Source organism: Syzygium oleosum, unplaced genomic scaffold (assembly GCF_021117445.2).
Source record: "Syzygium oleosum isolate NSW1041296 unplaced genomic scaffold, Sole_v2.1 Sole_v2.29, whole genome shotgun sequence".
Taxonomy (NCBI): Eukaryota; Viridiplantae; Streptophyta; class Magnoliopsida; order Myrtales; family Myrtaceae; genus Syzygium; species Syzygium oleosum.
The window spans coordinates 3,150,555-3,167,128 of NW_026607513.1; the positions used below are offsets into that span (position 1 = coordinate 3,150,555).

At 40.8% G+C, this 16,574-nt stretch overlaps 2 protein-coding genes and 1 pseudogene across 15 annotated transcripts; all 3 read left to right on the forward strand.

The window, feature by feature from the left end:
• The first annotated feature begins 3,238 nt into the window (after window positions 1-3,238).
• Window positions 3,239-9,607, forward strand: LOC115663565 (BTB/POZ domain-containing protein At5g47800-like). Of its 8 annotated transcripts, none has more exons than XM_056303932.1 (7): window positions 3,239-3,811; window positions 4,128-4,300; window positions 6,755-7,024; window positions 7,115-7,184; window positions 7,444-7,842; window positions 7,933-8,679; window positions 8,814-9,607. In XM_056303932.1, exons 3-7 carry the CDS (start codon window positions 6,966-6,968, stop codon window positions 9,357-9,359), a joined length of 1,821 nt encoding a protein of 606 aa, XP_056159907.1. In that variant the 5' UTR covers window positions 3,239-3,811; window positions 4,128-4,300; window positions 6,755-6,965; the 3' UTR covers window positions 9,360-9,607. The 8 variants fall into 8 exon arrangements, with proteins under 8 accessions (XP_056159907.1, XP_056159908.1, XP_056159906.1 ...); XM_056303933.1 differs by lacking the exon at window positions 4,128-4,300 and adding an exon at window positions 4,702-4,869; XM_056303931.1 differs by lacking the exon at window positions 4,128-4,300 and adding an exon at window positions 6,068-6,200.
• A 386-nt stretch (window positions 9,608-9,993) lies between these two features.
• Window positions 9,994-13,158, forward strand: LOC115663461 (DNA-directed RNA polymerases IV and V subunit 4-like). 7 transcript variants are annotated; one of them, XM_056303940.1, is made up of 11 exons: window positions 9,994-10,154; window positions 10,271-10,373; window positions 10,484-10,555; window positions 10,698-10,760; window positions 10,882-10,980; window positions 11,563-11,674; window positions 11,748-11,825; window positions 11,939-11,972; window positions 12,044-12,112; window positions 12,761-12,855; window positions 12,941-13,158. In XM_056303940.1, exons 2-10 carry the CDS (start codon window positions 10,286-10,288, stop codon window positions 12,833-12,835), a joined length of 690 nt encoding a protein of 229 aa, XP_056159915.1. In that variant the 5' UTR covers window positions 9,994-10,154; window positions 10,271-10,285; the 3' UTR covers window positions 12,836-12,855; window positions 12,941-13,158. The 7 variants fall into 7 exon arrangements, with proteins under 7 accessions (XP_056159915.1, XP_056159914.1, XP_056159918.1 ...); XM_056303939.1 differs by having other exon boundaries at window positions 12,761-13,158; XM_056303943.1 differs by having other exon boundaries at window positions 10,271-10,367; window positions 12,761-13,158.
• A 1,314-nt stretch (window positions 13,159-14,472) lies between these two features.
• On the forward strand, window positions 14,473-16,295 carry LOC115663458 (putative F-box protein At3g16210; annotated as a pseudogene).
• The last annotated feature ends 279 nt before the right edge of the window (window positions 16,296-16,574 follow it).

The following is a 16,574-nucleotide window of genomic DNA, read 5'->3' on the forward strand; positions in this document are numbered from 1 at the left end:
CAATTAATGCATGAAGTGGCAGTTCTCGAAACTTTTTCTAAGGCACATGGCCGGCATCCGTCCAACAGATAGCAATTGTTAACATGCAATTTACAAGATCTAAAGGTCCATTTTGCATTAAAAGGTGGGGCATGACGTTGATCAGTGCAATTCATCATGATAGTCATCATCGTCCTCCTAATCACATCACTTTATCCGATATGGGGCCAAATTGAAAAAAAAAAAAGGAACAAAAAAAACCAGAAAAAAGAAACAGAAAAGAATATTGATTTTTAACTTTTGAGTGTGGAATAAAGTTTATAAGCAATAAATATAAGTCGACCCCTCTTTGGTTACGAGGTGTTGATTGAAATTACTTTATAAAATCTCTCTATATCACGTGATATCAAATGATTGTCGAATTAATGTTGACCTAGGAAGAATTTAACAGAAATTTTTTTGCATGACATAAAATCATGCTATTCTCTCTCTCTAACCAAAAAATCGAAATGGGTTCGTCTATACAAATGAGATATTAATCAGCGATGGACAAAAGATGAAGACATGAGCATCTAGAACTGAAGTTAGCAAAGTTCTTAGTCGTTGCCTTCTAGGCATTATCTCTTGAATGAGCATTCCATTCATTCCTCCAAGTGGGCCTTTCCTTTTCACTTCTAGTAGTCTTGATCTGTGTGCGCTTAATCGTTGGGAGTTTGCGCGTTAAGAAAGAGCAAGTCTTGTATGCATCCGGTGCATCCAGGTTTATTCCACCTCAGCTGTTGGATCGTGAGAATGTCCATATAATTTAGTTGCCTAGATGAAGTGAGGTCACATGTTATGGGTACATGCAACAATCTTTAGTACTGAGCCTTAGTGACTACTACTTGCAAATTCAATAAATAGTGGTTCTATCTCTACATTATAACCTAGAAACTATTGGTAACCAGAGAGTTCTCTCTCTTTAATAAATAACTAAATTACTGAGAGCAGTAGTAATCACATCCTTCGTCTTCGCCATTTTGTAGACCTCGACCCTCAATTTGCAGTCAACCAAAAAAAAAGTTATGTATATCATGCATAAGAAAAGAGATTGATTTAATTAGGTCTAATTGGTTGGCCCGAGTTCAGAAAACAAAAATACTAGGGAAGATGTTAAATAGAGTCCACGTGGCATTTAACTTAGTTAAGTAGACCCGTAGAATTTAAGTTGTGATTATTGCAAAGCGAACTCTCTCCAATCCATCATGTGACCTGGCAAGATTAGACTTCATCACTCTGTCAAAAGTCAACTGTCCTGACTCCTTCCAAATTGTAGAACGAAACATCGGGGACACCACGGAAAACAAACTTAAAAATGAAAGATGCGAAACTTGGCTCTGATTAATTTACAAAGTCTTACTCAAACTATTAAGTTTTAAGTAGAGGGAGACTATGTGCAGATATGACTATTAAAATCCTATATTCAAGCAACGTCGGATGACAATGAACAAATAATATTTGGACCTTGCTCCTATCGCAAATTTTGTGGATGCATTTGTCACCTACAAAACTTACATCTTCATAGAAGCAAATGACTCGTGTCTAATGAAGCTGATTTAGTTAGAGAATAATTGTATAGGATTTTGTTCATTAGGGTATAGATTTTAATCACTCGCATGTTTATGACCAAAAAAATAAATAAATCACTCACATGTTTGTATTAACACATTTTGAGATTATCTTATGCTATTGGTTTTTTTTAATACTATGCCCATCATAACAGAATTAGGTTATGCTCATGAAGCTCTCTTTCATCCTACCGAAAAATTAATTGTGGCAAGAATTAACTCTATGATTGTGTAACCTAACTGTCATAATTTTGCCTACTTTACTTTTAAGTGATTAAATTTTCAATTCAACTAAATATATGCGACTGAATACCAAACTATAACAATTGCCCAAAAATTGTTGGTAGGTCAATATGGAGTCCAAAGTAAGATATATTTATCCTATCGAATATGTTATGATGTATTCAAATTGGACTTGCTCGGATATAACTTGGATAAATACTATGGATGAACATTTTTCACCTAGAGATGAATGACCCCCCTCTATCTCTCGCTCTCTCTCTCTCTCTCTGGAGAACACCAATCTTGCGCTGGTCGACCCTCATGTGATTAGTATGAGGTAGTCAAGGTCGTCAAACATCGGCACATACGGTTTCTTGGTGAAACGCCGTGGCTTAGACATTGCGTTGGTTTCTTTCGTTTCCTTTTCAGTTCAATAGTTATTGTTGTTCTTTTTCTTATTTCTGAAGCGATCACAATCCATGAACACCAAACCACCAAGTTTGATACAAGGTCTATACTCGACGTATTATCCGGTTATGATAAAATAAAATACAGTACGCACACGGGAAATCCTATTACGTTCCATCCTTGTCTTATCACGTTCAGCTCAGCTCATCTTAACTACAAAACACACCAGATTGTAAATCCATGCTCCCCCTGAACAATGAAAGTTGCGAGGGCCCTTCCTACCATGGACACATTATCACATGTGGATCCCGAGACGAGCGCATCAAATCACCAAAGCAATGATTCTCCATGAAGACTTGCGCACGCACGGGCACATCACAAGCTGCTCCGATGCTACAAACAAGCACACGATGACACCGGGCAAACCCTTTGTCTGGGTCTGGCCTCCGAAACCACCAACAAAGCAAGCGATTCCATTACAATCCAAGTCGAGAAGGCCCCAAGAGAAGAAGAAAGAGAGAGAGGGAGAGAGGGAGAGAGAGAGGACCAAAGTCCCATCAAGTCAAGAGATGATGACTTCTCAGACAGCTGAACCGACGGTACACATGCGACACGTGGCCGACATGCAAATCGAAGAACAAAAACCCCTTTCGCCAAATGGGGCCGTGGAGAAGGAGAATATACTCAAAGATAGTGGGGAGAAGCATGATGATGATCACGAAGATGGAAGAACAGAAGCGTTGGACGTAATACAGGAAGCTATGCTAAGAACGGCGTACAAAATCGACTTATAAAGTGATCTGATATACTTATGTTAAGTAAGTGAGTCGCAGTGAAAGAACAAAACGAATCAAGAACATCACTCTGTGAATCGATTTTGTGTGCAACCCTCGCGTAGTTTCGTAATGTTTCTGGTGATGGGTCCCGTTTGGAGCCCACGGTTTCACGAGAAGCACCTAAGCAAAGAGGGGTCAGTCCACTTGCCATTGCATGCTTTTTGGTGAATTCAATCATAGAGCCCCAGTGTTTCTCAATATGTGGGGGAGAGAGATCAAAGAAAGAGAGGACTTGCTTTTTGCTTTCCTTGCTACCTGTTTAATTATTGTGCATCTCTCTCTCTCTCTCCATTCTTGGTTCAGTCTCGGTTTTATGACACCATCCTTTTATGCATTAACATATGTTGACTAATCCTAACCAATCAACTCTTCTCCTTTTCTTTTCCCCTTTTTCTGATAAAAAGAAAAAATCTCCTCCCATTTTTCTTGGTGAAACATCAACAGAAACGCCCATCTTTCTTTTTCTGAGCCAATTGCTTCATATCCTTGAAACTTCTGTGCCTTTGTTCTTGCATAAAGGTTCAGCTCTTCTAGAGATGACTAGCTTGCATGAGGAGGCAGAAAAATCATCTCTTATGCTGCGGTGCTGATAGAGGTTTCTTGATGTTTCTTGGATTCATGTCCAAACTGGAGCCCGTAAACAACACACAGACATCAATCTTCTTTAGTCACTCTAGAAGGTTGAAAGCTAAATCTGTTGAAGTTTTACAGCTGTGTAGTTAGTCCTTTGTGATCTCGCGGGATCAAAGGAATACCCAGGTATGTTTTTTCCTACCTCTTTCAGGTAATTCTCATGAATCCTGCCGGAAGCTTACTTGCTGATTTTGTCATTCGGTAATTAGTGTTATCCACGTGAACATCATTTTGCAAAATCTGCTTAGGCTATGAAAAGATGTAGATGTTAGAGAAAATCTCCTCTTGGGTTATTAATTAGGAAAATCCAAATAGGACGTGGACAAGAGAAAATTATTTTTGACTTTTTCTCAATGACATTAAGCAACAAATAAAACTTTTTCTAGGGGGCACACTTCGGCAGTGTCTTTCCAAACTGTATAAAGAGAATTTAACTTAACAGGCTAGATGACACATAGAGGAGATCAGATTTGCCCAGAAATGAGAGTCTGAGATTCTGCAATTTTTTCACCTAAAAAGGTGACTGAAGCAAAGACACAATTTTTCTGATTCTTCACATAAGCAATGGACCTGGCCTGAGGCTGAGGGTGAAGTATAAAGCTAACTTTCTGAAAGGTGGGTTCTGAGGTTTCTGCAATTTTCTATGCCTTTATTGGTTTAACCATTTGAAAGAAGAACCTCAAGGGCTTTTTTTCCTTTTTAGTTTTGTGTAACATGTCAAGTACTTGCTGTGAATGAGCCTAGCCTACATGTGCATCGTCACTCAGCTGCTTTCTTTTATCTCCATTACTCTCTTTTCTGGAAGAAAGAAGAAAAAGAAAACTTGGCCTAGCCAAGATTTTAGAAGATCTTTGGTAATAAAGACAAACCCAAGAGATATAATTGCACAATAGGACCACTAGCACACAACACACAGTTCGAAGTGGGGGCGATTCTTATTTACTTTTTCAAGGGATTGAATGAAATGTCTGTGTCCTGACAGAACTTTGAGCAACATGTATACCATGCAATTGCAGGTCTCACACTCATCAACCATGTCATGTACTGCTAGTTTCAGATAGCTAAAAGTACATAAAATAATTGTTAAGAAAGAAAGTCTCAGTTAAGAGAAGCCATCCCCTTCTGACGTCTGAATCCATCATCAAGATTCTGCAGAAAGAAATTTAAAGGGTGATAGTTATAAGGTACATTAGTGGCTTTTATTGTATGCATCTGCATTACATATAAGTTGCTAGAAATTGCAAAATTAGTTACTCAGCATTCTCAGATTAAACTTCTATTACGGCTGGCCCAAAAAAAATTGTGTTATTAGTGCGTCATAGATCATAGAAGAAGCGGAGCAGCCAGAGATTTTGGATTTTGGGTCAGGTGCTCAATATTTCTCAATTTTTGGAAAGAAATTCTATATAGCAAGATTTAGCAACGTTAGCACGAGATAGCTACAATACATCTGCTTCACTAATTCGAATATTTACCGGTGATACACAGATTTTGATTAAAAAGAAGGAAGCAAATGCCAAATTATGCTGCCAAATCTTGACAGTTTGGTTAAAACCTGAATTAATAGGTTTTTCTTCCAAGCAAGACATGTTATTAAAGAAGGATTTAAATCTGATTCCCATTTTTAGCCTGCATACGTAAGAGGAAAACTGGGCAAGTTTATATTCATGAAATAAATTATTTATCAGCTTGTTTAAATATTATCTTAGATTTTTCATAAAATTTATTAGCTTAGGCTCTTTGGGAACCAAACTCCTATGCAAATTACGCTAAAAAAAGTTGAAGCATCGTTACATTGAATTACGACATATTTCCCGAGATTAAAACATTTTAGACATTTTTCAGCAAATAAGGAAACTAAAATCTGATGCTGCAAAACTAATTAAAACATGACCTGTTACACATAACTTCCTAAATAATAAAATTACTCTCCATCAATCTTCCTCTTTAATTTCTCGAAAGCCGTACTGCCTTCTCCTGGTGTCAGATTCTATCGTTTCCAAAATCAGATTTCCCATAACTCCACAGTAATTGAGGTGCCATTTTTGTTCATGAGTAAAAGGTTGGTCCATGCTGATGCTGTAATGTATCACTTCCTTATAGTGTTTATGGAATGAACGATAAATGATGCAATAAAGGTGGTAATAGCTATTCAGTCCACACACGTAAGTGCCGACCTCATCTTTTTCAAAACCAGAAGTCTCACCATTTTAAGTGTTTTTTTGCTACAACTGTCAGAATTTGGCAATAAGGGTAGAAAATCCCAAGATTTTACTTAAATGGATTCTGATTTCTCATCGTCATACTTTAACAGACCAGTTGCTTTATTAAAGATTTTTGTCACTTACCATAAACAACGGAGACATATCTGCATGATTTCAGGCAGAGTGTTTTCCTAAGAGTTAGAGCATTTTTTCATTTCTCGGTGATTCTTTGGAAAGCGTCTGTGAGGTTCATGTCTATGAAGAATTTTACCTATAAATGAGTGACTTCTGATGGAAGAATTAATGAAAAGGTGAAGCTGCTTGGTTTTCTGCTCTATTCTTTGTTTTCCTGTTCTCCTCCTTTCTGAGTTCTCTCGATCAAATTTGAACTGCATTCCCCTTTTTCTGAATGAGAATATGTAATCTTGCCTTCTCTTTCTCTTCCTTCTTCTTTTTTAATTTGTTCCTCAATGGTTCAGTAGCGGATAGTTTTTGGGTTTAGGTGTTTCTCTTCCATTTTTTGGTTCAATTATCTTGGCTATCCCTTTTCTGCCATTTGCTTTTCGGTTTTTACCTGATCGACCTCAGTCTCTGTTGATGTCTATCTTTAAACGTTGAATTTGAAATTGCTGTTGATCCTCAATTTGTGTTTAGATTTGTGGATCAGTTTCTTCATTGGAATCTGCCGGTACTGATTGAAATTTGTGCTTCAACTAATTGATTCATTGCCTTTATGAGAAAGAGAAATTGGGCATCTCAAATCACCCTTTTTCGATCTTTTTTTCTTTTTTCTTTTGGGCTTGAATAGCATACAGAATCATGTGATTGCTTTGCTTTTGACAACTCCCTTCTTACATTTGTGCAGGAAGCTCCTGTTTGTTGTTGATCCATTCTTAGTTACACTTTGCTGGGAAGCTCTTCCGAAGTTTCTCGATTGATCATCTTAAAATGGATAGACCATAGTTGTCTGAATTTCTGGTAGTTCGAAGCGCATTTGCTGAAAGGTGAGGCTATTGAGACTCGGAATCTGGTCATGAGCCCTGGAATTTGGATAAAAACAAAAAGGAACCACAAAGATGAAGTTTATGAAACTTGGGACAAGGCCAGACACATTTTACACAGAAGAAGCAACAAGGTACAGATAGTGAACAAAGATGGAGACCCTTTTTTTGCATATACTGATGAAAGTTGTGGTTGACATCTTAGTTTGGACAAACATTTGCAGAACTGTGACTTCAGATACACCGACAGACCTAATTTTACGAATCAACAACATCAATTATCTTCTCCATAAGGTACAGGTTCAGAAAGCCCTACTCAACATAAATATTAGGACAACTCAATGCTTCTGATATTAGTTTTGAATTATGGAGCGGAAATAAATCTACGTGTGCGTAAATCACATAGCAGATGATGAAACTTTTTAGAATTCATGAACACAATCTCATCTTCAGATAGAAAAAGGAATGCATTGAAAACTCATGAGTGTACATAACTTTTTATGTTACTTGAATTGTTTGCGATTTTTCAGCTCAGTTAACACAGAGCTTTTAGTTGCAGTTTGCTCTGCTACCAAAATGCGGTCTCTTACAACAGCTTTGCCCAACGGATGATGGTGAAATCACCATAGATCTCCACGACATTCCTGGAGGTGAAGAGGCTTTTGAGTTGTGCGCTAAATATTGCTACGGAATTACCATCAACTTCAGCGCGTATAACTTTCTACCTGCATTTTGCGCTGCCAAGTTCCTCCGGATGACCGAAGCGGTGGAAAAAGGAAATTTTGTGCTGAAGCTCGAGGCTTTCTTCCATTCGTGCATCCTCGAGGGCTGGAAGGACTCCATCATCACGCTTCAGACTACAATCAAATTACCTGAATGGTCTGAATCTCTTGGAATTGCTAGGAGGTGCATGGACTCAATTGTGGAGAAAATTCTCACTCCTCCACCGAAGGTTGAGGCATTTCTTGTTTTCCTACTTTTGCTTCATTTATACAAAATTTTCAGTGGAAAGAATATAACAATGGTTGTAACATATATGCAGGTCACATGGTCTTATACTTATACGAGACCAGGATATGACAAGAAACATCGCCAATCCGTACCTCGTGACTGGTGGACAGAAGATATTTCTGATCTAGACATAGACCTGTTCCGATATATTATCGTTGCAGTACGATCGACCAATATGCTTCCTTCACAGCTTATTGGTGAAGCTTTGCATGTCTATGCCTCTCGCTGGCTACCAGACACGACTAGGACTAGGACTAGGACTATCGGAAGTGCTGCATCACAACCAGAAGAAATCACAGTGAAGAACCGGCGAATCCTAGAGGCTATCGTGAGCATGATCCCAGCAGAACGGGGTTCTCTTTCAATTAATTTCCTGCTAAGGCTTCTGAGTCTTGCAAACTATCTAGGATCATCTCCATTAACTAAAACTGAACTCGTCCGGAGGTCCAGTCAACAGTTGGAAGAGGCAACAGTGAGCGATCTGCTGTTTCCTTCTTATTCCACATCAGACCAACACTTATACGATGTGGAATTGGTACGGTCGGTGTTGGAAAGTTTTTGGGTACTGTGGAGAAGACAAGCTCCTGGACCTTCAGAGAAGGGAGAGTCTATGAGATCAGTTAGGAAGGTCGGGAAGCTCATTGATTCTTATCTTCAAGTGATATCCAAGGACGTCAACATGCCTGCGTCGAAAGTAGTATCTCTTGCCGAATGCTTGCCAGATGTTGCCAGGCCACTGCATGATGACCTCTACAAAGCTATTAACATCTACCTGAAGGTAATATCTTTGAAGCATTGCACATAGATAGAAGCATCGGAGAAATAGAGTAGATGTTCTTATCTTGACAATCAAGGTGCTCGTGTGTTTATTGGATGGCTTAACAATTGGCTTCATGCTTCTTCATGTGCTAGCAGGAGCATCCTGATTTGTCCAAAGCCGACAAGAAGTTCCTCTGTCGGATTTTAGATTGCCAGAAGCTGTCTCCGGAGGTACGGGCACATGCCGTGAAGAACGAGCGCCTGCCCTTACGGACCGTGGTTCAAGCCCTCTTCTTCGACCAAGAGAAAACCGCGAGGGGAGCAACAACACCTCATAATAGCTTGACTTCATATGACACCACAACTAGGGGAAAGGAGACACTCGCTGCAAGAGAAGATCAAGGCAAGCAAAAGCTAAGCCCGGAAGTTCGATTTCCAAGAGCAGATGGCCCGACAATATTCGTAGCCGAAACCAGCACAACAGATCATCCTAGGATAATGCAACCGGACATTAAGCTACCTCGAGAATTGGAGAGGAAGTTGGTGATGAGGGAGACAGAGGAAGGAGTAGAGTCATCAGAGAAGGCAAAGGATGTCGCCACAGAGGAAAGATCGCAAAGAAGCATGTCGGACCCTCATAAGATCGGGAAAAGAACTGGCAAAACGGATCGCGGCCATAATAAAGGGCGAGAGAGATAGTGAATTGGCTGATGGTCGTATATATCGGCAAGAAGCATTGCATTACGCTTCAGGAGGATCTGTAACTTCTCCTATGCCCATCAATTAGTTTGGTTCTGAGTCATCATTTACAATGTAATCTACAATTTGTGAAGTAGACACAGCTTCTATAAGATGAGAATCTCCATAAACCAAAGAAGAAATTCTTCAGAAACTAATCCTAAACCATTCATTATCCAATATACCAGCAACGTAGACTGCTATATGCACCTCTTAGACTCCTTTCCTCCAAACACATGATTTTTTTTTTGTCAGACTTCTTACTGATGATGTTTGATGAGGACCTGGAGAGTCAAATTGAGTTAAAAATTGAGAAGATAAACTGTTGGGATATGAATTGAGTTTTACCTTCGAAATAAAAGTTCATTTTACTAAATGAAAGATCTACGCAGGATCTCGTAAATCAATTCAGTTTTGAATTGTAAACGACACGTTATATGAGGTTAATTTTATTGTAAGCGCAAACTTTTCATAGTAAATGAACTCCGAATTCCGTAAATTATAAAATTCTTATCATAAAGTAATCTTCTACTCACATAAAAATTCGAACAATTGGTATCTTATTTCCCTTGGTTACCAAAAAAATAGAGAGAACATTTAACACACGGTATCTTTTTTCCAAGGACCCGCCCAACGATATATAAAATGCTTCAGATACCCAGAAAAAAAGCTTTCACCTTTCACTCTCAAAACTCCAAATTCTGGAAAACCCAGCACAGCAAAGACGAATTGGAGCTCTGATTCTGCTTCCCTCAGGTACGTTCGGCTCGCGCACCGTCCCTACATTCCTTCAGTCTACCAATTCCGATACACCCATTTCAAGATTCGACGTGATCGTGCTGTGAATCCCGTTTGGTTTCTTGAGTTGGTAGTTGCAGAAGCTGGTGATGGCGGAGAAGGGAGGAAAAGGGTCTTCAGTGCCCAGTAAGGCGGTCAAGTCCTCGCTCAAATCCGCAACATCCAACGGAGGTAAAAGTAATGTGACCCATTTCACTTCCTTCTGATTCTCTCATTTGTAGCAGTCAGCCTGTTGCTGTGCTTGGTTTATGTTAAGAATTCCATGGTTGTGTGTCTTTGACGTGTAGCATCTGCGAAAGGCAAGGACGATGGCTCTGGGAAACCCAAGAAGGGGAGGAAGGTTCAGTTTGATTCCGAAGGTTTGCATCTTTTTATTTCGTTTAGCTTTCGGGTTTAATTCCTTGTTACTTGTAAGTGGTTGGAGATGTGGCTTCTGTGACTTTCCGTGATTTGCTCCATTTTCTTGCAATATGATGTTTCCTTGTGGTGCTATTTGCATAGGTCTGGGGGATGGAATTTTCGGCTTCTCATCCGGTGGCAAAGCGGACAGTTTGTTGAATAAATGTCCGGTTCCGAGTCATCATTTTCAGGCTATTTCAGTGGATTTATTGCTTGGCAGTTCCATGTGGTTTCCGAGTCACTGCGTGCTGATTATTTTGTCCTGGCAATCTGTGTATTCTCTTAGTGAATTTGGGCAAAGGAGGGAAAGGAGATAAGACTGGCAAGGCTGCAAAAAGTTCCGCCCCCAAAGAACCGCTTCCTCTAGAGCTCAGAGTTGAGCAAGGTACGTTTTTGGCCACGCCACCCAATGCGCAGATTGAATTTCTTAGTTATGGGTTACTTCAACCTCTGACTGACGGGTTTAACTTCACGCATGGAGCTTCACTTGAATTGGTTTGTTTTAGCTATGAAAATCCAGAATGAAATGAGATCGATAATGGTCCTAAATTTTTTTTTATATGAAATATTTAGGTTCAAGCAAGACGGCTTGGCAAAAAGGCATTCTAGTTAATACGAATGGAGAGACAGATGCTTTTCAAATTACTTATAGTTAATGAATGTACCCAATCCTTGGCTCATGATTGTAAGCTTACATCTGCATGTTGATAACCTGTATGATTGTTCCGTTTCTGACTTACTAGAGTCAGATTGGACTTCAGCAAGTTCATTTTAGACTGTGGAGTCGCGGTTTTTCCTCTTCTGGCCAAAGAGCAGAGTTGTATTGGGTTCTTCAGTTAATTGGGCATATTGGAATTGATGCCACATGTGAATAATAGTTTACCTTTTCGTCAAGTTTTAGGTTTGGTTTAGATTAGCTACCGTGTTGGGTATGCTCCCTGATCTTGTCATTTTATTGAATTTATAGAACTCCCAAAACATGCCAAATGTCTGATGGACTGTGAAGCTACTGAAATCTTACAAGGAATCCAGGAGCAAATGGTCATATTGTCTGAGGATCCAACAATCAAAATTCCTGTGTAAGCAGTACATTCTTATGGGTATTATTTTGATCCTCCTCTTTCAACATACCTGAGTCAACTGCCGTTTCAGATCCTTTGACCGTGGATTGCAGTATGCCAAAAATGGAATTCACTATGCAGATCCGGCATCAGTGAGAAGAGCTCTAGAGTATCCCTGTTTTTTAAATTTCTGTTGAGTGCTTTAATTATGTGATTACTATTTCTCCTAATGAGGGCGCATGCAATGGTAAAAATGTTGTTAACCATTAACTCAACTTGAAGGCCTCTTACACAATATGGTGTCACTGAAGGCGAGGTACTAATCTCAACTTTTTGGGTACCTTTTCTTAAGAAGACGCAGTGCCATTAATCTCAGATTTTGTGCAGATATGTGTCATTGGGAATGTCTGTCCAGAAACTCCGGATGAAGTTTTTGCTCTTGTTCCATCCTTGAAGGTACTCTATAATCATGCTTTAAGATCTGTAACTTGCCATGGACAATTTCCGATGTGGCTGGTAACCTGCATTAGTAGAGACAATATGAGCACCTCTGTTCAAAGCTATTTTCATCCCCTGAAAGGCTTATGTTTTGTATGTTCCATTAGTGGAAAATTTGTGCTGGAATCAAGCATGGCGAAACATGTTTTGAAATGAAGAATTGAATGCAAGTTCCAAGTTTTGAGTCAACGTTTGATGCTGTGGTATCATAGGGTTCTTTTTACGACAGAGCTTTCGATTTGGAGTCACCAGTTAAAAGAACTTTAGATGTTGTCCAACTTGAGTTTTTGAAGTTTCGGCTTTTTGTTTACAATTCATGTAGGGGTAATATGTATATAAATATTCCTGCATGGCAAAAACTAGAGACATCATAGAAGTCTCTGTATATGTCATTCTCTCTCCTTATGGGCATGTTTGCTATTTGGCTTTGCAAGCCATTTTTGTCAACCCATTGATTCCTTATTTAAGTGTTTAGAAAAGGAAACTCGTTAATCAACTACTCCACCATTTGGAACCGATTCTGGTTGTGTTATCCTTCTGGCTGCCTCCTTGTCATCGTTACTGCTACCTTGTCTTAGACAAATTTTGACCCCAAGTTTTGTGCAGGCTAAGAAAAGCAAGCTTGCCGAGCCTCTCAAAGATGTTTTGGCCGAACTAGTTAAGCTCAAAAAGGCAACATGACAGCCCAGCAGAGATCCGCAGTTGCTGAGTGACTGACATGGATTCTTCTCCGTTCTTGCTTTTCCTTGATGCTGATTACTGCCTGGTCTTTAATGTTGATTGCAGGTTGTTTCGTTTATAATCTTTACTGTATTTGCTGCTCTCGGACTTAGGGTAGAGTAGTTCGGTGGGTTAGGTTGTGTGTATAGCTTCCCCTAGCAGAACAAGAAGCAGTATCCTCAGGACTTTCCTGCATCATTTTGTCACTTGTCGGATTCAGTAATTTACTTGAATTCAGAGATGTAAGGTTTATCCTTGAGGAAAGCGTTACTGATATTTTTGAAGTGTACTGTGCATATGTGTTGACTCCCTGAGCACGATAGTGTCTTTTTATAATATGCATGACGATCATCTCATGTACTCACCTCGTCTTCTCGTTGTTTTGAGCCAGTGAAGTTGGTGCCATGAGCATTTCGTTCACCGTACCCAAACTGTCGTCTCAATGGAAGAGTTCACTAAGTGAGGTTTTTATGCAGTTCATTTCCGATCTTTGGCGCTCTCTCTGTCTCTCCAGCTGAACACAAAAAGTCCATCCTCTCATTGTCATTTTCCAATCATGGGTCTTTTATGACTAAAGGTCGAGTTTTGATAGTCATAGGATATGAGATATTTAAATTTAAATATACACCATCCCCAAAATTAGCTAGTTGCTATGTTATCCAATTTCGCATTACGGCTTGATTCATGTTTTTCTAAATCAGTATGTAGTTACTATTCACAGAGTATTATTTTAAACTATTGGGTTAAAAGCTATGAGATTAGAAGCGAGTGAACTGTTATAGCAGCCGTCTAATTCATGATTATGGAAAACTCAGTTGCCAATGACTCGCCAGTTATGGACATTGATCAGTAGAAAAACAGGATTTAAGATTTGTGCAGTTGGTCTATTGATCATCTAATGTCTTGTTTTGACCAGTTCAGGACTTAAAATTTTAAAAACTCAGTTCGCCGTTGGTAGAATTCAAGCATTGGAATCCTTATACGCCACACGGTTCAATTAATTACCAGTATTTGAGTACCAAAGTCGGCTTCAACAAGCAGTAGAACATGACAACGTTGATGAGCTACATGGGTTAATAAAGGATGAGCCAAATCTTGCATCTAAGGGCCCCTTCCCAGATACTCCTCTACAGGTCACCATGGCCACCGGGAAAACCCAAGTGGCCATGGAGATGGCCATCTTGAAGCCGTGGTTCCCTCGGAAGGTGAATCGAGAGGGTTACAGACCCGTGCAATTGGCTTTGCAAAACAACCATTATCGCCCCGTGAGGGCACCGAGACCCTCGATATCTGAGTCCACGAACGACACGGTTCCACCCCTTTTCACTAAGTCGCCGAGAGAACTAGAGACATTGAGCTAGAGCTCCTGACCGAGAACTTATCCGCTTGCGGATCGTCCATCGAAAACTTGACAGGCCAATGCAACACATTGCCATTAAGAGCCACAGCCTCCAAGCATTCAAGGTGCTGTTGGATGGCTTAAGAGAGTCAATTTGACGCCAATCTTGGATCGGAAAGACAAAGATGGTAATACTGTCTTACATATTGCTGCATCTACAGGGTAGTCCGAGGCATCATTCATCGATTTCGCGGTTGTTTGTGCATCCTCGAATTGGCATAATCCAATTCCGAAACAAATGTAATGATAATGACTCCATCCCAACTTATAATGGACTTTTTTTATGCCATTCAGCTGGGTTGCGAAAATTAGGTCAGCAAGTAGCTGATTAAGATACTTGACAGTACGAGTACGTAGATTACATTTACTCTTTCTAAACCCCAAAACCCTCCGGCGAAATCCAACCCGACCGCCGACCGCCCTCGTCGCTGTCGTCGGCGATGGCGACGCCGAGATCGGCGATCAGGCGGCCGGAGCCCGAAGATCGTCCTCCCTGGCGTCCTCCCTCTCGAGCCCCATCTCGGCCTGCGAGTGGCCGTTGGCGACCACCCTCCCCGTCACCACCCTCGTCGCTGTCGCCGTCGACGATGGCAACGCCGAGATCGGCGATCAGGCGGCCGGAGCCCGAGCCTCGTCCTCCCTGGCGTCCTCCCTCGCGAGCCCCACCCAAGCCCTCGAGTAGCCGTCGCCGACCGCCCTCCTCGTCGCCCTCGGCGCCGTCGCTGACGAGGGCAACGCCGAGATCGGCGATCGAGTGGCCAGAGCCTGAACCTCGTCCTCCCTTGCGAGCCCCATCTCAACCTGCGAGTAGCCGACCACCATCCTCGTCGGCCTCCGCAGCAGCGGCAGAAAGTCTACCTGAGGATATCATCATCGAGGTATTATCGAGGCTTCCGATTAAGTCGTTGATGCGATTGAAATGCGTGTGTAGACGATGGCGGTCTCTAATTTCCGACCCAGGCTTCGCCAAGTGGCATTTGCAAAGCCGAAAGGCAGGGGATACAATCTCCAGCCAGAGAATCCTCAAGACTTTCCCTATCCGTAGACTATGAAGTGTTGGACGACGATCGCGCGGGGATAAAGTTTCGTCCTTCGAGAATTGACGATGGTACATGGGAACCCATCATCGTGGGGACCTGCGATGGTTTGGTATGTTTAGATGTCATAGGCGGATTTATACAGTATAACCCGACCACCGAGGAGTTTAGGAAAATTCCCATTTCCGATATTTTTGTAGGAGGGGAGTTCTTTGGATTCGGATACGACCCTTCCGATGACTATAAAGTGGTAGTTGGTGAGGTAGTTGGTGAGGGTGCATCTGATGACTGTAAAGGGTTAGTCAGTGAGGGTTCTAAATTATGTGAGGTGGGGATATTTTCGCTCAAGTCCGGTTATTGGAGAAGGATACAAGTGCAACAAGAAAGCCCCCTTGATGGTGATCACAAAGGAGTTTATTGGAAGGGGGCCTTACACTGGTGTGGGATTGACGAGGGGAGAAAGATTATTTCGTTTGATTTGTCGGAAGAGATATTCCACCAGGTGCTTTCGGTCCCTGAATGGAATGGGGACATAATTTACCAAGGACTCAATATTCACGGGGCTAATCTGTTAATGTACACCTCGAATGACTACTGGTTCATGGCATGGATAACGAATGAGCATGGGGGAAAAGGTACATGGACAAAATTGTTCAGCTTTTCGGCTGAAGGTATACCTGGTAGTTATTTGCTGATCCCCATCGTGTACACAAGGAGGGGAAAAATCATTTTTGAGGTCGATTTCTTTGACGATATTCTGTTCAATCCAGAGGATAACACTTACAAGGAATCTCCCATCAGGAGGGCCAAACTTGCTATCTATGTGGAAACTCTTGTTTCACCCTATCTCGGCTGCGAGCCATCAAGAATCTAGAGCTTCTATGAGTGTGGAGTTGACTGTTTTTGTTGGAGTTTCCTTTTTTGGGGCGATCTGGCTATCTTGAGTTGTTGAATGATCTTGTTGAATTTGAAGAAGAAGAAGAAAGATATTGTCTGAGACTATTACGAGATTCAGTCATTCATTGGTAGCTTCAACATTTGTGCTTTCAGTGCTCTGTCCTCTCCAAATATTTGGTTAGATCTCTGCTCAATGAATGGTCATTCAATCATCTTTGTTTTGCTAGAATCATCACTTCACTAGCTGACAGTGCAATCTGATTTAGTGTAATTTCACCAACCATTTACTGGGTCTCGTTATGTAGTTGACATTCAATTATAATTGTTAGTTTTATTATTAGATAATTAGCAAGTTGGGTTTATTTTA